Raw genomic sequence first — 23,074 nt, 5'->3', positions numbered from 1 at the left:
CAGGAAACATGACAATTTAATAAAAGGTTCATCGTAAGATTTTATTACTGTAATTTAAAAAAATGAATATAAATCCACAATAAATTTCCATGAGCATTTGAAGTTAAATTTGCAAAAATGTATGACATTCTTTTTTTAATTAGGAAATTCAAAAAATATTTAATATCCATACACAACATATAGTACAACGTTCCTTATAAGTTTTATTCATAAAAATAATAAAAATGAATTGAGTGTAAAGTTTAAATTTTCATTTCCTATTTTCAGAAATAACTAAAAATATTTATGTAATTCACACGAATTAAAAAAAATATGATTTCTGTAAAGTGCTTTAGTATCGCTTAAAAAATCTCAGTCGTAGTAACTTATAAATTAAAACATTCTTTTACTAATGAGAATAACCTATAATTTTCTATGCACATTTTAAATACAAATTGCAATTTTAAACATACACATATATCTACAAACTTTGAGCTATTTGGGCTATATGGGTATTTAAAATTTAAAAAATATTTAGATTTAGATTAATTTTAAACTATTTATACCATGAATTTATTTACATCGTTTTATAGTACATTGGTATTGAATTAAAGGTTAATAGCACTTATAGGTAACTAGTTTTATATTGTACAATGAAACCATACAAAAATTTTTATTACTCCATAAATTACAATCAATTTTTTATAATTTCAAATTATATAATAAGTATGTGGTTTGTTTTTTGTCAAAAATAAGTCCAAGCAACCTACTGTTACCAATAGAAAAATAAACTACTAATTGCAATGTAAATAAATAGTTATATATACATATATATATGCTTAGAAATAAAGGCTATATAATTGATCGCCTCCTCTCAGAATCCTTTTTTTTTATCGTACAGTGTACACTCGTATACACAACGAATTCAAATTTTACACATATTTTAGATACTGCGATATCGGATATTATGCTCAGTCACGGGGTATGCGCGACAAGTGTCATATATAGCATACAGCATAGCGACCCAACCGAGTTCTCCGGTTTTTATTTTTGGCGACTTACAATAGTTTTCTCGATATTTTAAAAGCCATCATATTATCTAGTAGGCAGGGAACTCATAATAAACTCGTGATCCGGCGATGTGTAAAACGACATTCTAATCTTTCTACATCCTAAAAATAAAAAAACATTAGGTCGTTGTGCCTGTGTTGCCCGTACATACTTATGTTATGTACATATTATAGTGTCTCGGCAGTTGCTCGGAAACGCCTATGCTCGAGAGTGGTGGCATAATGATGTATGATCGTCAAACAAACTGCGGTCGAGGCGATTACAATGACAGTTCAAGTGATGTAATTACGATTGATGTATGGGCTGCATGGGCCCTATAAGTAGTGTGTATTATGATGCTCCGCACACTTCATCAATTCAGTTCGTTGTACCGAATAAGCTATACGTATAATTGAATATGAATATTAAATAGTTAAGTATTTATTATTTGCATATCATGAATAATGTATCTGTTGGTGCCTGCTGATCATTACTCTTATATGTGTATATATGTATATACATATATTCGAAATTTATTTAAAAACCAGAATTATATTGACATCAGCCGTCAAGTGATGTTGAATAATCAATAGTTATTAAATAATATTATAACCATCGCTTCATAAAATGTAATTTAAAAGTTCAATTGTAACGATTTTAGTCGGGATATAGGCATGTACGTCTTCAATATATATATATATATATATATATTAGTATGTTTGTACAGAATAATCTATATTTACATTTTTATTACTATTATCTATCAACACTAAGTCGTTTAATCCAAATAAGTTTTTTTTTAGAAATTTAAATATTTTTATCTACACTTCAAATCATTTGTATTTTGTATCCAACTTGTTGGCACTCTATTCAATATATATTCAAGTTTATTTCTTAAATTAATAGGTACCTATTTAATTCGAATGATTTGATGATTTTTTTTTTTAACTGTCGTATTTACTAAACAGTATGTCTATAAGTAGGTAGTTTATCGATTTTTATAAGTTAATAAGAATTCATTTTTTTCTAAAGTTGGTATAAAATTAAACAATTGTATACGGAATAGGTAATAATGAATTACACGACAAATCGACAATAAAATTTCTTTGTTTTCACAATGTCGTGTATATTAAAATTGTTGAAAAATTATCTTTTGATCAATTTCAGTCGACCATAACAAATATTGTACTCTATTGTATTTATATATAGTAGGAAACTAGTAAACACTGTCACAGGCATACAAACATAAGTATTAGCACGTTTTCATCATTAATAAGTATCTACTTTACGAATGGTAAAATATCGTCCTAGAGACCCAAACAATTGCAGAATCATCCGATAATAGTCTTAAACCATGAATAAGCGCATTCGCTATTCAAATTCATTATTCACGCACGTTAAGGTTTTATACTATATAATATACTCACACTATGGAGTAGCAGAGTTCTATTATGTTTTTGAACGACCATCTGAGTATTATTATTATTATTATTATTACTATTAATTATCATGTTGTTGCCGCGCACCAACCAAAACCGTCAGACGTCAGAAGCGCGTGTAGAGAGCATCTATATATATATTATTATTACTTGTCTCTGTCCGTTGCAGAATGCAGATGTGTATAGCAGGTACCGTAAAAATCTATAGCGCTTATAAATTTAATCGTTAATCTCCCGCGATGATCACGTGTAAGATGGATAATTTATAATTTATAATACAGAGTGTTTCAAAAGTCTTCATCCGATTACAGATTTATATAGCTCGTCAATCGTTAGCCGCAGGTAAACGACCCATATTCTAATGGGAAGATAAGATGAAAAGTCGACAACCTAGTTTGTTTTAAGTTGTCTAGCTAATAAATTTGGCGCCGTAACGATTATAGTGAACTAGGCACCGTTATATGATTTTTTGAAATCGGATGAAGACTTTTGATACACTCTGTATATTATTATAACACGCGTATTACGAATATTTAAGTCATAAAGATTTGAATCGTCAAAAAAAAAATACTTTTAAATATAATTAAAAAAAAACTACTTCTTTAAGTATAATAATATGTTTATACATTATACGCGCATAAATCGGTCATTCCTGTTTCCCTTTATATGTTATACACGCAATACAATATTAAATAATATATAATATACATATTATTGTAGATTCGAAACATCGTATATATGCAGTGTATATATACTGCAGTTATTATTATCATTAGGACAATATATGGTGTAAAAAACAGATATTATTATTATTTTACAGTATATATCTAAAGTTATCGTAAAGTAAAAGTTTATATCACAAATGCTGTTTGGTATCTTATTATGTACACACATTATACATAGAGAGAGAGAGAGAGAGAGAGTCGGCGGCGGTCAGCGAGGAATGTTAAAGTTGGCTTTGATGAAGCGGCCGACGAAACCGAGCTTGAGCAGCAGCGACGGTTTGGTGCTGAGCCTCCGCCGGAGCATCACGTACGACGCCAACTTGAACGCTAAGAACATGCCGCACAGGGCGCTCATCGAGCCCCAGTACGTCACTTCGGACATGCCGACCGCCTTGAACAGGGCCGACGGGTCCCGGAGATCGCAGTAGTCCTCGCTCTTGGGACACTCCAGCCGGCCGCGGCCGTTGCCGTACACGGCCATGACGAGCGCCTCGACGCCGTGCCGCAGGTAACTGAAGTTCATGCCCAGCTTGATGATGCCGGGTATCTCGTTCTCCTCGTAGCCCAGTCCGAACGACGCCAGCAGCATCATCGGGCACGCCACGCACGGTCCGAAGAACACGCTGTTCTGTAAACATCAGTAAAGAGTACAAATAAGTGTGAGTAGATTTATTCAGGTCCAATCGCAATACATTATAAACTAGGATACGGATTTAACGCGGTTAACGAGTTGTGTCCCAGTCATAAAAAAGGGATACACGAATTGAGTCCCAACTGTTTTATAAGGTTTTACACAAATTAGATCACAACAGTATAAAATATTTAATTTAAGAAATATGTAATTTTATTAATATTATTAATGCAGTTATTTTTATTTTGTATTTACATTTATATTTATTAGACGAAACAATGATTTTTTTTAGATTAGTTACAATTTTTACTATGATAATATGACTTTTATACGAACTTTTTCATTTTTTGTGTAAAATATTTTAATATATAATATAATTTTAATTTTTTAATAAACAAATTCACGATTTGAATTTATAAAAATTGTTCGACACAATTCAGTAATTGGGACACAACTCGTTTGTAGCCGGATTTAAATTACCTTTATGAAAATGTTTTTATGACTCAAAATCGTTAAACAATGAATTTAAATATACATTTATATTAAATAATTTTATTTTTTTTTTAATAACAAAATTAGTGTATAAATAAAATATATAAATTAATTAAAATTCAGCAAAAAAAAAAAAATCTGTAAGTACGTTTATAAATATAAAAAAATGAGTAAAAACTTAAATTTAATAAATCACATTTTTAGTTTATTATGCATTACATATATTTTGTACAATGAAATATGTTTATATTTCGATGAAGTTAATTTGTTTAGTCATAATACGAGAAATAGGCTAAAAAATAAAAAAAAACATTAAAAACGTTAAAAAAGTGCTCCAAAAAAAGTGTTGCATGTACAACATGGAGTACTTGAAACACATTTATAGCTTGGAAAACATTACGTAAGTCATTCTAAAATAAGATGCAAATTCATTGAAATCCGAGCCCTAATAGGAAGTACTTATACGATATATATGTTTTCAGGTCACCCTTTCATGGGGGTAAGTATTGTGCAAACGGTTCACCCCCATGAAGTAATAACACAAGAAAAAAAAAGATCACCCTCTCACCAAATTTTAAGCTTTATTTGTACTAAATATTTATGCGAATCATGTATTATAAAACCTCTAATCGACAATATATTATAAATATATAAACGCATACCAATACTCACAGATTAAATTATCAAAATGACAACACATACAATATATGCATGTTTATTGTATATATATCGTTAAAAAAAATGTAAGTAAAATGAATTTATTTCAAAATTGATATGTTCATTTCAACGAAACCGTGTACCCGGGTCCTACTACCTCTCCCCCATGTATATCGAGTAGAAGCACTTTTGGAAGTTTTAAATGAGACGGTAGCAGCAAGATACGATTGAATTTTACTTGTTTTGAGCGCGTTACCGTTTTATTTTTGTGAGCTTAATTAAATTTCGTTTGTCGATGTGTATAAATAGCAATAGAAATCACGTTCGTTTCGAAGTTAACACACGTTGATTTATTGACAATGCGAGCTATAACGTTCATGATCTTAACATTTCACGACCCGTATGTCTGATATTAGGCAAGCATTTGTCTCTCAATAGCAACTTAAAAACGTGAAGAAAAAAATGATCATAAATGGGATGCCCAGTTGGTGAATGTTATAGCAGTTGTGTCATCCATCAACGTGTAGTAATGCTTTATGTCCGTTTCACATGGACGCGTATCGTACGCGCACTGATGAAAACGCACAAACGACGCGTATCAAAACGCGATACTTTGTTGTATTGACATCAGTGCTCAATTTGGGGGGAGGGGGCGCAGTGGGACGAAGTACCCCAACTAATTTTTGAGAAATTTTAGCGTACCCCTACTTTTATTTTTAAGGGGAACGCAGGGGACACTGCATAGTCTGCATAATTCTTAATTTTTATCAAAATTCACGTGATAACATCATAATAATTTTTCTTACTATAGATTTAATAATTATTAAGATATTTATTATTTTTATTTAACTAATTATCTTATATCATCACTACTAATTGTGCCACAAAATATTTGTTCTAACTACTATTGCATCCTAAAATATACGTCTTATGATAAATTATGGAACTATTTAAATAAATAGTTAAAATGAATTGTTTTTTTATTCAGTTAGTTTTGAGTTTGTTATAATATTATTTATAACTAAAATATACAATATAATATTTACAGTAATTTTTTTTTAGTTTGATTATTTATAAATATTTTTCATATGATTTAAAGAGGGGTATAGAGGATGTGGGGGTGTAGCCCACACGGCTTAGTAACGTCTAACAAGTGATGGGGACGCTCTTTTTTTAAAAGTTAATAGAGTCCCCCTACTTTAATTTTGCCAAGTTGAACACTGATTGGGTAGATATTTTGTCATTCAAAGTTTTAGTTCAGTATAGACAGTACAGTAAAGTTACAATATAGTGTACAAAATCGCCAAGGATTGAGAAAAATATGTTAATATTTGATGTTTATTTGCATAATATGAAAGAATTTTTTTTGTTTTTGTTATTGTTTGTATATTTTGTTGTTGTGTATAAGAACAATCAGTTTCTATTTTTAATTTTTTAATTATCTGTTATAGGAAAATATATCGGAAAGACATCATATAATAAAGCGTTATAATTGAAATTAACAATAGTGCTCTTTCCTGCAGATGTGCAAGTAGTGATGTAAAATTATATCTACCGTATAATAATAATAATAGTAATAATAGTAATAGTTAGATAATGAGTGATGGTATAATGATGATGATCATAATGGACACGTTCAAACTTCTAATAGGTACAGTAATACCTATTAATATAATATTAGAGCCTACGGAATAATAAGTTATAAATTATAACTAATTACAAGGCTGGATAGAAGTGGCATACGAAAACCGCATTTCATAAGCAAAGAAAATTTACTCTGCGTTTGCGTCATAGTATTGTGTTTTCAAACACGAATACAAAGAGGAATCCTGTACGACTGTAGTACTTCAACGACACTTGAAGTTTATCGTAGATACGATGTACTCCACATTCCAGTTGTAAAACGAGATTTACGATTGTATAATAAAATTTACAAAAGTATGTGACATACTATAAAAAATTGTAAGCTACATATAATGTGATCCTAGGAGGTGGAACAAACTTCCTTATTTTATTAAAAAAATAAATATTTTATTATATCTATGCCTTTGTACATATATATATATGTACAAAAAGCATAATATATCAATAATTATATTTGTACTTAAATTCAGTGTTTTATTTTCTAAAATATGATTTATCAATTATTATATTATTTTGATTTTCTTATAAAATTATTTAAAACTTACATAATAGAATGCACTTTGGTTTCAGATTTTTTTCTTCCATATTTAATTAAATATGTTTCATTTTCTTCATAATATAAACAATAGGTTTAATTGTATATCAATTAATAAATAATGTATAAAATATAAACTACGCAATGTAAATGTGGAAGTTATTAAAAATGTTAGTCGTTATGTTTTACGTGCTCGATGGTGTAAGAAGATGCAGTCTGTAAAAATAATTACTGCATAAAACTTGTTTTATTTTTTTTTACGTTATCGGCATTCCATTTTGACGGAAACGCGTAACGAAACGAAAAAAATAATGATCAAATTTAGCCATATAATTCGTATATTATAAAATATTTGGCTTTTATTAAAAATTTAAAGGGCTTAATATTTAAGTATAATACGGAACTTAAGAAATTTAATCTCATTTCTCATTATCCTCGTCATTGTTTGCAGTAAATTAGCACGAGTGCACTAATAGGTAATCTATATTATATTTCTGTTCCTAACGATACCAGTGTGTATATCCAGACGGTAGACATTGTTCATGAAGGACGAATGACGTCTTGTTACTAGGAAAATAAATAATATCTTATACATTTGTTATACAGATTACTTTAATGTCGGGTAATTAAAATAAGACAATGTTGATATTTTATACATTTGGTTTATCGTACTATAAGATAAATTATTTAGAATATTTATTCCCAGGTAGATTAATGGTTGGACATTAATTATTTTTTAAAATAATATTTTCAGTTACGATTCGAGTTAAGAAAATAATAATAATACAAATGTAGTATTATTGTAGTATAGTATAAACTATTTTAGAAATATATGCTAAACCTTTCCTCTTCTTTGCTAAGAATCTATACATAAACTTATCGTTGAATTGAAATTTAATACATCCATTAAAGTGATCAGCCAATAGTCAAAATAAAAGTAATAGCTAAATGCCGTGGTACAATCGAAAGACATTTTATATTATGTACTTTGCAGTGTAGTGATTTGTGTAACCTTCAAATATTTATTTTTACGCCATTTATGTTATATATACGTATTTTAAATTAGGATTTACCAATTGGTTAAAGTAGTAAAAAATGATACAGTGTACCAAGATGCACTGTGGATTTTGAAGAACTTACCGTAACGTTGAATTGTGAGGAAATTGCGTACGCCATACTCTCTGATGATAAGGACACCATCAAACATACGACGGAAAATTTAATTCCTCGTTCCCATTCTAATGGTTGATTAGTTAAGAAGTAGGTTATTGCTATGTAGATTGACGATAGGATTAACTATAAGATATATAATGTGTAAATATGTTTTTAAAAATAAAATTTAATTTAATGTAATATAATATGTTTATTATAAGTTATAAGTTTATAACTTTTAAAAGTTACGGTTCTTCTTACCTGCATTGGGAGTTGTGAACACGTGAGCGCACAAAAATAAGCGTTCAGTCCGTACCATCGGTTAAAGTATTCTCGTTTTAATAGCTGAACTTCTTTAGGAACTAAAATTATACATTCTAGTTGAAAATTAAACATCTCGAGTAATAAATCATGAATCTTAATAAAACTTACATTTTAACAATACTGGCATGAGTGGTGTATACATAAAGACGATTATGGTAATAAATATGAAACCATAATTAAAAATAGTCATAGAAGCGTCATTTCCAAATTGAAAAAACATCCCACCAACTACTAGGCCGATAAATGTGTACATGAATAGTTTGAATAATAAATATGTCTAAAATTAATAATAATATGTTATTATAGAGATTTCCAATAGTGTACTTCTTTTTTTATGTTTCTTACGTAGTCTCTTTTGTGTTGTATCATCATTCGCCTGAGAAGCACGTTAAATTGAGACCATCCTGTACTAGAAAAATCGTACAGGTGATTGGAAACCGTATCATACTGTGACGCTCGGCGTACAATTGGCTTTCTTGTTTCAGAATTATCCTTAAACCACCTCAAACATTTACCGTTGTCTACGGCCGTTGACATTTTTTCCGAATAATCACCATACTCTCTACTACAAACTTCGATCACTGAAAACGCAAATTTTTAAATTTTAAAACTAATTAATTTTAGAGCATCATCAGTCATCATTCGTCAATACTTACTGAAGTCCGCCGGGTTGTAATGTTTAGGGCAATTGATTCCTATGGTAGATAGGTAAGGAACCATATCCTGGCCAACTCCAGCAAACATACATTGTCCTTCGGCAACTATATATACATGATCAAACATTGCAAATAATTTTGCACTGGGTGTGTGTATGGAACATATAATTGTTCTACCGCCATAAGCAAGATCTTTAAGTAATGACACACATTGGGAACTGGATAAGTCGTCTAAACCACTATGTATAAAAAATAATAATATATATTTCATACTATTTTAATTATGTTTATTTTGTAACCATTTATCAATATTTTTCAAATAAGTCACGCGTCGGTATCGGTATGTAAGTAGATAAGTACTCTTCAAGTAGAATGAATAAAAATATTATGTTTGTTTAGTTTTTTTAAACATTTTATTTATTAACTTTTATCAATATGTGTTATTGTTATTAAATATTTTTATATTTTGACAATAGTGAAAATAGTATTATACCTAGTTTAAAATATTTAAATGTATTAGTATAAGGGCATATTTTAAGTATCTACCTATGGCAAATAAATAATGTAATGTATAATTTTAATATTTATGTTGTCATATGCAAAGACGCGTTAACACGCGTCCAAATTGATGTTTATATTTTGTATTAAAAGAAATAAAAGTGATATTATTATTTTCAAATGTATGCGATAGGTAACAAATGCATTCGAGATCTTAAAGTTTATATTGTATGATTGTATGAATCCTTGAAATAAAAATGAAAAATGTTATGCCTTATAGAGCTATATATAATACTATACTAAATTATTATGATGGAGTTATGGTTATTTATGGTTAACCAAGACTCAAAAGGCTATAATATTTAATAGAATGATTGATGTAAAACTGTGCAATAGGAAAATAGTTATGTAAATAAAGAAATAAAAAAACTTACGTTGTAGGTTCATCCAAAAATATTACAGGAGGATTGTTAACAAGCTCTAAAGCGATGGACAATCGTTTTCTTTCTCCGCCAGATAAATTCTCCATGAGCGTATGTTTTGATTTAGTTAGCCGAAGCATTTGAAGAATGTTTTCAATCTAAAAAACATTAATCAACATTAAGAACATGTTTATCGGTCATTCGTAATTGTAATATTTTTACAGAGTCAAGTTTGCTTTCTTTAGAAATTGTATAACCAAGCTTTAAATCAGATGCTATTTCCATAGACTCTAATACTGTAAGCGCTGGTTGCAAAAGGTCCTCTTGCATTATGTAACGACACATTTTTCGAAATGATTTCATTTCTCTTGGTCGACTGTTTACCATGATGGAACCTCGAGCATCACCACACCTAACAAGTCCAAAGAAGTGTTGAAAATAGTTTTAGTGGTAAAATATATGTATGAATAAAATTAATACCTATAACCAGCTAATACATTTATCAATGTACTTTTTCCAGCACCAGATGGTCCGAGTATTGCTGTCAGTTCACCAGATCTGAACAAACCGCTTACACTTCGAAGAATAATTTTTGATCCTGTTACACAAAGAACACATATGATATGCAGGTATTTAAATCATATATTTTTAATATATATATATAATTTTAGTAGTTTATATTTTTAAGTCTTATGCACCATAGTTTCTCCACATGTTTAATCATTAATCTATAAAACTATGATATTTTTAAAAATTATAACCTAATCTATAGACAATTTATAATTTATAAATATGTAGGTAATAAACGTATGAAATAATACCAATTGAATATTACACATGAATAACAGACCATAGTTACTACTATAAATTATTTAGTTTAGTTATTACTCTAAAACAAAATATTGTAGTGTTATATTACGAGTACATAAATGTATACGTATAGTATGGTACCTATTTAGAATTGTAGAACTTTGCGATAAATTAGACTAAGTATAACATATTAGTTATTCTTATTATTTTTTAAATGTTTTCCTAGATTTCATATCTTATAGTATTTACATAGTATAACTATCCAAATTAAATCAACTGACCTTGAGCTTAAATGTACCTTGAATTTTTTGTCTTTTAATATATACTATTTATATAATATATATTATAGTTTTAAGTATTTCTTGGATTGTATACAATACACATTGGACTTGGAAGTTTAAATAAATTTAATTCAAATAAAATATATTTTTTTAAAGACTTTTATAGAATATTACCATAGATACTTCATAGATTCTGTAGTATAGAATAATTTTTTGTCAAGTAAAAAAAAAATTATTTATGTATACATATATAAAATATAAATTAATTATTTATCACACAATACAAATGCAAAGGTAGAAGATCATTAATAGTATAATTAATTCAATTAAATTGGCTATATCTGACCTTTGTATCCGGTATATCACCTTTGCAATGTCAAAAAAAAAAAACAATTATCTAAAAATAATTGAATTGGAAATGTAAACACTAAATATATTTTTTTATTGCTCTAATAGAACTTCGGCTGCTATGTTCATTGGTCAATAATTAAAAATATTTTCTAAACAATAATAATTAGTTTATATGAATTAGAATTATTTACAGCCTATAGAAATATAACTACTCTAGTAAGTTTTAGTACAAAAATTCACAACCCGGTAGATCGTGACCTAATAGGTTAGGAGGTCGTTGAATAATTATTTAGAGTAGCTATAATATATTACGATACATCCTATGTACATAAGTAGGTAAATTGAAGATAAGACAAATATAACGATAATTATCTTACAAGTGTTATGAAGAAATTGAATATCTAATTTGGGTGCTGTCATTTAAAACCGTAAAAAATTAACACAATAAACAATAATTAATTTGAAAACACTATTATATTTTTAAATAATTAAGGCATAGAATATTTTGTGACATCGCATATTATACCTCTATTTAGAATAATTTCTTTCAATTTGCAAGTTATATATATATATACATATTTATCACAATAATACTATTATAATCTAATAACTTTTCCATTTAAAATCAACAGTAATATTGTTTGTTTATAAATGAGGAATAATATATATATAAGGTTTACCCTGTATAAAATATTTAGCAACGAATAACTAGTTTCATTAAAGAGGTCATTGTCCTTTAATACAACTATAGCTGCGTTCGCAATTTTTAAAGCCCCGGCAATCTGCAAAGTAAGCTACATTTACTTAAAACTATTTTTCTGTAACCGTCATTATTTTTAATCATCTGTGTCCATTATATAAGATAATATACCTAGTTTTACTAGAAAAAGACAGAAGTGAAATAAAACCAACTTATTCCGTTAGTCTTGAATGAAGTAATTTACTATGACAATGCTAGATTTTTTTTAACACTTGCTTATAAATAAATTAAATTAAGAAAATATAGCTAATAATTATTATCTAATTACTTATTAAATCCATTAAGGCTATCAAATAAAACTCAATAAATTGTATCTCAAATGTGTTTTTTTCCAAGTAAGAATTTGTTTACTTGAATTTTGTAATATCATCAATTTATTCTAAGTATGTATTAATTTACGAGAATTATTTTGTTATCATATCATTATATGAAAATAATTTACCTATAATAAATTATAACTTATAATATAACACGTACCTATAGGTTAAATAGGTTAAAAACAGATATATTTTGAATAATTATGATTTTTGTTTCATAAATATCTATGTCAAGACATACACATGCATATGGACTTTTTCTTTGTATACTTATGTAAAAGAGAAAGGACTACGCAATTTAAATTATAAAGTTAATTTTGTTTAATTTATAATACATATCGTTAATTTGCTTATTAAAAAATTAAAAGGACGATATATGTTATTGTTTGCGTCTTACAAACGGACAAAATAATAAATTTGAGTTCAACAGAACCAATTTCCTGTTTGTTTTTAAATAAAGATGAATTAATGTATAATAAAACACTATGGTAAGAAGAATATACGTTTATACGTAGGATTTTTATGATAATTAAATTTTTAATTGAGTTGTGAGCATTTTTAATTTACAATATTTTACATATCTACTCATAAGTCATAAGTTGCATGAAAATTTAAAAATTGTAAAAAACTGACATACAATCATGGGTAATGTTTTTAACCTTTAAGTTTAATAATAGTTAAATTTACTCTTATATAAAAGGAGTAGGAGGTACCTACGATTCTTCTGAATGAAAACTCACTTTGTAAGACGTTTTATTATTTAGGTACTGTATTTTTTGTCCGTATAGATAATAAGTTTATTTTTACAGTACCTAGGTACCTACCTAACTGTTTATAGAAGATTTTTTATGTATTAAGTTGCAGTATAAATCTTGTGGATACTATGAGATTTCAACTATCCAAAAAACAGTTAATATAAAAAATTATGGTAAAGTTTTCGACTATCAAAATCGATTGTGACTAATTGAACACAGTTGTTTACTACCTAATGCTTTTAAATGTATACAAAATAATACAGCAATACACTATTATATTGTGCTGAGATGAGTAAACATAGAAGAATAACCAAAAATGCGGCAACCATATTAAATACCTAATAATTAAGTCATAAAAAAAACTATTTTCAAATGTCATTATAGATAAGTTATCTCACCAATAATAAATTATTGTAAATTCACAATATCGGTTCATAGACAATAATATTTATTTGATGAGTAATCAATAATCGTATATTTAAATTACTATTATTAATGATCATCTAGAAAAAAGAATGAATAAAAGAATATAATGCATATAGATGCATTCTTTTAATAAGTTATACTTTTATCAAAAAATTAACGTATATTAATCGATAAATACAATTTTCTTAAATTTCTTGATGCAAGAACCAAGTAACAAATTAATAACAACAATATTTAATTTCAATTTAAAAATAATTTTATCGTCATATACGTATAATTTTAAAATTATATTTGTATAGTTAATTAATTATCTCACTATATAGTCATCCTAAGTTTTAATATAATATTGTTATGGAATGAACACAATATTTTTCGATAAGGTCATAATTTTTGTAAATAATTACCATAAAAAGGTCAGTAAGTATATTTTTTAATTTCTCACCATTTCGTCCTTGTGGTACACTGTAAGTCAAATCTGAAAATTCGATATCTACAGGTGGTCTCTTAAGCAGGTGATTATGGGGTTCACCATATCCAACATCGTCAAATGGATCCATTTTTAAAATAAATCTGAAAATTAGAATAGTATATTTGTAGTATAAAATATATAACCATGAAATAAGTATAAAATGATTACAATATTTAAATATTGAGCATAATATTTATAATACATCTTATTATTAACTTAATTTATTGTTTAGAATTGTTTTTTATGACACTGTTTTTTTAGATATCTCAGTAGTTTGATTTAAAATAAATAAATTAAATAAAACATTTTAAACTGTAAACTATTTATTCTGGTAAGAAGTTATTTGAATTTGTTATATATCTAATTAGTTTATTTTTATCAATCAGCCAATTTTCTTAAACCACAATATTAAACAATTACTTACTTATTTAAGTAAATAATATAAAACATTTTTAATATTATCACGATGACACTATAGAATTTTAATATTATTAATGATAATTGAAAAATAACATCCTTATTGTCTTAACAAAAAAAAAAATAAAATGTTAATTTGTTGTATATTTATATTTATATAATAATTTATCTACTATTAATATACTGTAATATAGGAACTTATACGGTGACACGTGACATATAATTATAGTCATTACAGAAGATAATATAACTATAGATAAATACATGAAAGTTGAATAAAAAAAAAAAAACTCAAAAAACTAAGACATTTTTTAATTGTACCTAATTTTTTTATTTTCTTGAGTTAAAACAGTAAAACTTAACTATTAATAGCTAACATAGACGATTTTAATTTATTCTCTCTGTTAATTATTTATATTGCATTGATTTAATTAATATTAATAGTTTCATTATCACAAAATATTTAACTTACTTAGACTACTTATACTTATCTTATATTTTATAAAGTTTATAAATTAAATAATTTAACCTAATATATATTATGATCTATCAGAGTATAATACGACATATCTATTATATATTATTATATAATAAATAATAATACCTCATTTATAACTTATGACAATATCTTTTAATTTCTCCTTCTTGTTTTACTACTTACAATACTTCTTGTATTTTTAATTCAAATTTAAATTGAAGGTAAACAAGAGGTGTGTAACAATAAGGTTAACCAATAAAATATAATACTAGGTACACGTCTGTACTTACTTTCAGATTCAGGAAACATGAAAAATCAAAATCAAGACCTTGTATATATTATACTTATTTTGTAATGACGAATATATCAATATTGTTTCTCATTACCAGGGCTAGGATTTTTATGCAGTAAAAAATTGTAAAATATGCATTTTATTTATCAAAATATGCAAATACAATTTTTTTTAATATTAGTTAATATTATTACATGCCATTATCAAATTATATATTTTTTTTAATTTTCAAATGATGTGAACAACTGATGATTAAATCAAAGATTTATATTGATTAAGCTTCTTTCCATATCACACAATGTTGTTGGAGCATATTTAAATTACGTGATTTGTCCCAGATTTAAAGTATTATTAAAATCTTTTTTTTCCGTTTATAATGTTACAGATTTTTAGAAATGTTTTGAAGCCCTTATTCTTCTTTAGTATTAAGTACATTTTAGTTTAGATAGGTAGTATATATTTATGACAATTCGACAAATAAACCAATAATTATAGACGTTCATTAAATAAATACCATTTAAAATTAACAAGGTTTTCAAAAATGTACGTATATGAAATTATATGCATTATGTTTGAAATATAAACAGTAGTTTTGTCTAAACACATTGAACTTAGATAATTGTTTAAATTATATGTCTTATAAATCAACTAAATCTTTAAATAATATGTTTTTAAATTAGTTATAGATAATATGTATTATTTTATTTTTAAAGTACTGCAGGTAGGATATACTAATCTATATTAACTAACCGATGAATAGTTTGGCTGTTCTGTACTTACCTTGCTTCGCTTACCCTTAGACAAACAAGTGCTATTATTTTAAATTTGAGAAAATCTATTAAAAAATTTATGAAAATATTCTGAGCTTGGCATTAGATCTACTTATGTCCATGATCTATAAATGACAGTTAAGTTGGCTTGGTTTTATCTCAACTATTTGTTAATCATTTTTAATTATTTTATTTTGGAGCTTAATCATTGTCCTACTTTTACAAGTTTTTTACATGCTCTAATATGCTACAGAAGAAATATTTTAGCTAAGAGATAACCATTGTAGATTTTTCAAAAAATTTTCCTATCCAGGCCCTAATCATAATATTTTTTAGTATTTTAGTTATTTATTAATAAATAAAACAATAGGTATACTTTGTAATTATAATATTTCAAATAGTGTAAACATTTAATTTTTCTATTTTACATACGTTATTTTCTTTGATATGTTATTTGAAATGTCATAACTAACAGGTTCTTGTTTATACTAAATACTTGTATTTGCCTGAAGATAGATTTATGATGTATTGTTATAGTAAAGACGATTAGTAAAACCCGTTTTTTATAAACGAAAAAAATTGAGAACTGGTATATCATCATATATTTTTATTAATGTCTTAAGCTCCTATATTCAAGTGTTTACACTGTTCATAAAGCGTAAAATGTGACAAAAACTTTAAAAATTATATTTTTTTAATGCATAATATTTAATTTAAAAAAAAGCTGTCAAATTTTCATGATAATATTATGTTGATATCGAAAATTCCAAAAATAACATAAAAAAAAATAATAATAATAATAATAATCGAATTATATAAAATTAGGTGCATATGTATTATATTTTACAAAACAATAATTACGTGGGATTTCTTATTTTCTATAATATCTGATAAAATCAACATTCTCAAAATTTTAAGATGCATAAATAATCATTCATTTTTCGATGATGTACTTATATGTATTGTATATATAGATCGTATTACATTGTTGTTATTATTATTACGTTATCACCATTTACTGCTTGAAAAATAATTATGTATAACATTTTTACCGATATGACATTTACGATGGTATGACGTATAGTATAAAGATATCGAACAAGAGTCAAATCAATACACAGCGATGTGCTTGAAGCGCTGAAACAAAAACCGTGAAATCTCTAGAAGCATGTAAGTAACGTTTAAATTTTAACGCTGTTGAAGTGAATGAATACATCAATACTTGATATTTTTTTGTGGGGGAGCACATTGCAATAATTTATTTAGCAAAACAACACACAAATTACATATACTGATCAATAAAAATAAATACAAGATACATGTTTGCAACTCCCCTTTAAGCATAACCACGTACATTTACGGACTTATCAGATACCACGATGTGAGTGACTGATGAATGTTGCCGAAATAGAAGTTTTGGCGAATAAATTGGGTTTGAATCTTTTAAGCTTATAAAATCGGGTTTTAAATAATAATTCCCCAAACCCCATATCCTCCGATTTTTGCCAATAACTTTGAATTAATGGTCTGTGGGATACAAAAAATGAGTAGGCATGTATTATTACATTATGTGTAGTGTTATTAGAAAACAAAAAACGTAATAATTTATATATTATTATTATTATGATCGTTGGAGATGCCACTGCATCGCATTATACATTATACGATCACATGGTGGTTGCCGGCACTTTCACTATCACTTGGCCGCATTTATTCCGGGCTACGACCGCGTGTAATAATATCGTCCGTGTTGCTCAACACTCGATGGCGTTTAGTATAGGTAGTATTAGGTACGTTTTATTTCTACCATATATATTTATGCTATACTGCCTAGTATACTCTCTTCCCGATTTATATATGTATATAAACACACACACACACACACACATATTATATGTATATGTGTGAACGTATACAGATGTACGGAATATTATGTCATTCTCGTTATCTATATAATACACGTTGCTGCAGTACGATAGAAATAAAGAAACATGTAATAAAAAAATCATTTTTTTTATCCAACGCATAACAACTTGGTTCACCAGTCTGACCGGCTGCAGAAATATACAGAACACTACTTTATTAATAATTATTATTATTATTATTATTATATTATATAGGGTACGCGCGGGTACTGAGGTGGAGTCGTTTACTTGTGTTTGATTTATATATACATAAACCTACATATATACGCGTATCTATATTGTGTAAATACATTTGATGAACGATCAACACGTGGCAACACAAACTTTCCTTGACGATTTTAATGTTTCGAAAACAATGTTATTTTCAGTTTGAAATATTTAAACTACTAACATTTTTACAAAAAAATATTATTTTTAATTGTTAGATTTAGACTTATTTAGATTAGATTTTCAAATGTTTTTAAGGCTACCTACATAATATTATGTCTTATAATAATTTCACAATCAGAAGCAGAATGGGTATTTTTCTTAAACTTTTAATGTACTTACTTACTATGAGATATTGAATAAATATTATTTTATTAAAAATGCTTTTAAGATTGGAAAGTTACAAGGGGTACCTAACACTTGCTTTAAAAAAAAAAAATTAAAAATTACTATGATAAAATAAAAACACTGACAAAATATTCAAAACTGTTCCTATAGAATCTTTATTAAGTCAAGTCTACTTGAGATTATTTTTTCCACATTTATAATTTTTTGATTTTAACTTCTCCAAAAATTTAAATATTCTATTTTTTATTTATTTCTTTTTAGTACAACTTTTTTAGGATTTAGAGAGATAAAATAAAAATATTGGGAAAATAGATCCTAAGTACAGTCGACGATAAATTCAAATTCGATTTCATAATTCTTATCGTTTCACTAGATTAATGCTACCTACGTTGAAATGAAAACAAGTCTAAATTCCTATATTCCACGTGTGTTAGACAAATATAGAAAATCACCGTTTCCAATCACTTTAACATAAATACTTCAAACTACCTATATAAAAACATATTTGTTTTTCTGAAAGTACAAAAATTAATTAGAAAATGAACGTAGTCAGTTAAATGGATCACTCCGTATACACACGTTACTACTTGCACAGCTTGCTCAGTTATTATATAGTATTGTTAGTCGTGTGTTTTTTTACAAGTGTGTTACATCAATTGCGTACGACGAGTGGCGACGTACAATATAAATCGACTGCGGCTGAGATCTGCTCATATCAGGAATTGTCCGGCCGGACTATGTGGGTCATGTGAATATATCAAACGGTTAGGTGAACGTGCAACGATAATATCAACAAAATAAAAGCGCAAAAAATTAGACTTAGATACCTGCTGTTGCTGCAGTTTAAATTACATATTTTTATAATTATATTATTATCGATGTGATAACGTTATCTTGTACCCGTGTTAGTGACCTATTGCGAATTTAACACATTCAAACGAAAATCTTACTCCAATATTATATGTGTATATCTGTTTTACAAAATAAAATAAATAGTAATAACAATAATATTAAACAATAGTATAGGTCATTGACTACGTGCAACGTTATATTAGTCATAAATCATATAATTATTACGTTTTATAACACGGTAACATCGACTGGCGTGTGTGTGAGAGCGAAATTTTGTAAGAATGTTATTTCGACCGCGGTGTGCCTATTACGTCCCTATTTATTATACATACAGCCTACAGGAATCCCCATCTCCAAACCTAGTGATGATGGTGCTGTACGGTAAAATAGTCTTCCGACACGATGTTTGACGTTCGTCCGGACGCAATGCATGGTGAATGAACCTATACATGACACACGCGTAATACGCAATTCCTGTGCATCATTCTTAATAGATACACGTACACACACTTATATACACACGTATGTATTATATTATATACTAGTTATAATCGTAAACTGTTAAGTACTTGTAAGTTAGTCATGTGTTAGGTGGTGCCGAGTGGATTATATCACGTCATAATATATAAATGAGATTTAACAGGCGCGAACGCAGGAAAAAAATTCCGGGAAAGGGGGGGGGTTGAAAAATGTATATAAATATCATAGTATTAATTTGTAGGTCAGGTAATGTATTTTTTGTTCTTGATATTTCGGAGGGGGTTTAAACACCCACCTCCCCTGCGTTCGCAACTGAGGTTTAGACCTTATTTATGCGCGTATACTGATTTTACGTGTGGATTTAATATATTGAAAACCGTTAGTACATTTTCTCAGGTATTTCTAGTCTCTACGATGATGGTCGTACTAAACAAACAATTTTCCCCGGGGTTAATTTAATGACTTGTAGTGACGAAGCTATAGTACATTGGGACGAAATGTGTAAATACTGTTAGTCATAACACTTAAAAATTCGCAGTAAAAATAAATACTTTTATAAGCTATAATGAGCTCAAATAATTTGAGTGTAACCGTGTAGTAGATATTATGTGGATATTTAAATAGCAGTGCAAATATCTGTAGGGAATGGGCTTGATAGTTTTACCTATTATAAAAGTTAAGCAGGTTTCAACCTTCAACTTACTGCCTACATTTTCATTCCAAACATTAAGTAAATAATTAATAAGTGATGCCTAATATGTTTATATTAATGTTATTATAAACATATTAATAAGTGCTGTGCTGTGCTGTAGATGAACTAAGCCTTCTGAGGGCTTTAATTTTGAAAACGCTTCGAGCAGACCCTAAGTTTCCTTAATATTTACCTATGATATATACATATATATACATACATATTATTTCGTATTTAGTCATTGCAGACTTCCAAAACATACGTTTTTGAATTATTTGCATAACTGAGCGTATACCTTTTCGAGATTTTCGTACTAGGTACTAATGACTAAAAAATTAATATTTAATAATTTTAATAATTAATAGTTCTATCAATAATATCGTTTTTAAATTTATATAAATATAATATGATTTCTCGGTAAAATAATCATATTAAATAATGAGTACAGGCTATAGAATTGCTGCAGACTACACATGTACATAATTACGTTTATTGACCTACTTATTATATGTTTTTAAATGTTCAAATACTTTAATTGTGAAATATAGTTAATATAGGTGATGTGATTAATAATATAAATTTAACTGATAACCTTTAAATGTTTTTAAAATTAATCTAGAAAAAAATTCTTATACATTAAAATTATTTAGATAAAATAAAGTGTACAACAAATCACATATTAGCAACATATTATTTGTAGGATTGTTTCGTATAAATTATAAAGCACATTTTTAATGAAACAAAATTAATTTAAAGTTTTAGTCATTTATTAATTTCAGTATTCTGATATACTTTAAAAAAATAATTACAAAAATAAAAATACCTACATATAACTTAATTTTTACTTTTATAATTAATAACTATATTTATAGCGTGCTGTTATTTTTAATCATTCGTAATTTTAAAACCAAAACTTCTAAAATATAATGTTAAGGCTCATTACAGTAAAAATTTAAAATACAATCAGTCATTTAAAATATAAATTAAATCTATCAAGATAAGTTTAACTATAATACAACAGCATTTTAAATAAATTAAAAGAGTACATGTGGTAATTAAAGATACACTGATCTCCCTCTTTCTAAGTGAAATAATAAGTTCTTACTGTAATTTTTTTCAAATAGCTTTATTTTTATTCAATAAACTACACCCTATGACTCCTGAAAAACTGTTTTTGAATCATAGTAAAATAAATAAATAAATGTTGTCAAAATCTGGTTTAATGTAAACATTCACGTTTTTTCTTAATTTTTTTGATTTTGACCTATTTTGAAGTACAAACTAGATACAACTTTTTATCCAAAACCACCCTTAAAGTTGAAAATCGAAACATTTTATCAACAAGTTATCGCATACTCATACAAATAAAAAACAAACATAATTAAAAAATCAATACATTCATCGTTCGCTCAAAATCTAAAAGAATGATGGGTATACAGGGAGACTGATTTTAGTACCTATTCTACGATTCTACCTTTTGAGCATTTATTTAACTACATTTGGTTTGATGCAACTTCAGGGTGGAGAATCTAGTCGTATTCTGCCGTACATTTAAACAGTTATTAAAATATATTAACAATAAGGAGTACTTACGTTAAGTTTGGTACTTTAGCTTGGCCCTTTTGTTTTGAATAGCATTAGTAAGATTTAATACTAGTTTATAATTAGCGAAATATTATCAAATAACATTTGATAATATCTAATATAATTATAATTATTGTTTAGTTATGGTAGGGTATGGATTATAATATTAATCTCATGAAAATGCTCTTAAAAAGTTATTTAGCGAATCAATAATTGAAAAAAAAAATGATATACCTATTATATTTACTCGTAGTCCATTTATAACCATCTTAGGTCCCAATACTTTAAAGTGCTATAAAGGTGTTTATCTTATAATTTATTAATTTGTTTCTTTTTAATTAATTTTAAATCATCTAGGTTCCGATCATCACAATCCCACTGTATTATGAATATGCAATTAAGTTTCAATATATATTGAAGTATCTATTGTATTTATTGTTATTTTAATTATGAATACGCCAATAAATCAATGAACCTCTATTATGTGTAGAGTTTATAATATTTACCATCATAAAACAATTTATAGTAATGTTTACAATTTTTTTAAAAAAAATTTACGACCTCTTAAAACAAATGAGTTTACATGTTTTTTAATGTATTGTGTATACAATTTATATGATACAATTTTAACCTTGAATCAAAATTCCAATTAATTTC

General features: G+C 27.0%; 1 protein-coding gene across 3 annotated transcripts in view; it reads right to left on the bottom strand.

Moving 5' to 3' along the window:
* Positions 1-3,069: 3,069 nt before the first annotated feature.
* LOC113553878 (ATP-binding cassette sub-family G member 4-like) overlaps positions 3,070-23,074 on the bottom strand; it is a 36,312-nt gene continuing 16,307 nt past the window's right edge. For 2 of the 3 annotated variants that reach the window (XM_026957436.1, XM_026957435.1), the window contains exons 2-11: positions 14,347-14,474; positions 10,685-10,802; positions 10,427-10,616; positions 10,217-10,362; positions 9,285-9,523; positions 8,974-9,209; positions 8,737-8,905; positions 8,566-8,666; positions 8,293-8,448; positions 3,402-3,821 (exon numbers count right to left, since the gene is read on the bottom strand). In XM_026957436.1, coding sequence (XP_026813237.1) covers positions 3,402-3,821; positions 8,293-8,448; positions 8,566-8,666; positions 8,737-8,905; positions 8,974-9,209; positions 9,285-9,523; positions 10,217-10,362; positions 10,427-10,616; positions 10,685-10,802; positions 14,347-14,461 — 1,890 coding nt within the window. In that variant the 5' untranslated portion in view covers positions 14,462-14,474. Of the gene's footprint in view, positions 3,822-8,292; positions 8,449-8,565; positions 8,667-8,736; positions 8,906-8,973; positions 9,210-9,284; positions 9,524-10,216; positions 10,363-10,426; positions 10,617-10,684; positions 10,803-14,346; positions 14,475-23,074 lie in introns of those variants that run through there. The other variant, XM_026957437.1, reaches the window with a different exon arrangement.

The sequence above is a fragment of the Rhopalosiphum maidis genome, chromosome 2, assembly GCF_003676215.2.
Source record: "Rhopalosiphum maidis isolate BTI-1 chromosome 2, ASM367621v3, whole genome shotgun sequence".
Taxonomy (NCBI): Eukaryota; Metazoa; Arthropoda; class Insecta; order Hemiptera; family Aphididae; genus Rhopalosiphum; species Rhopalosiphum maidis.
Note: the sequence above shows the minus strand (reverse complement) of the source record. Positions and strands in the feature narration are given on the sequence as shown.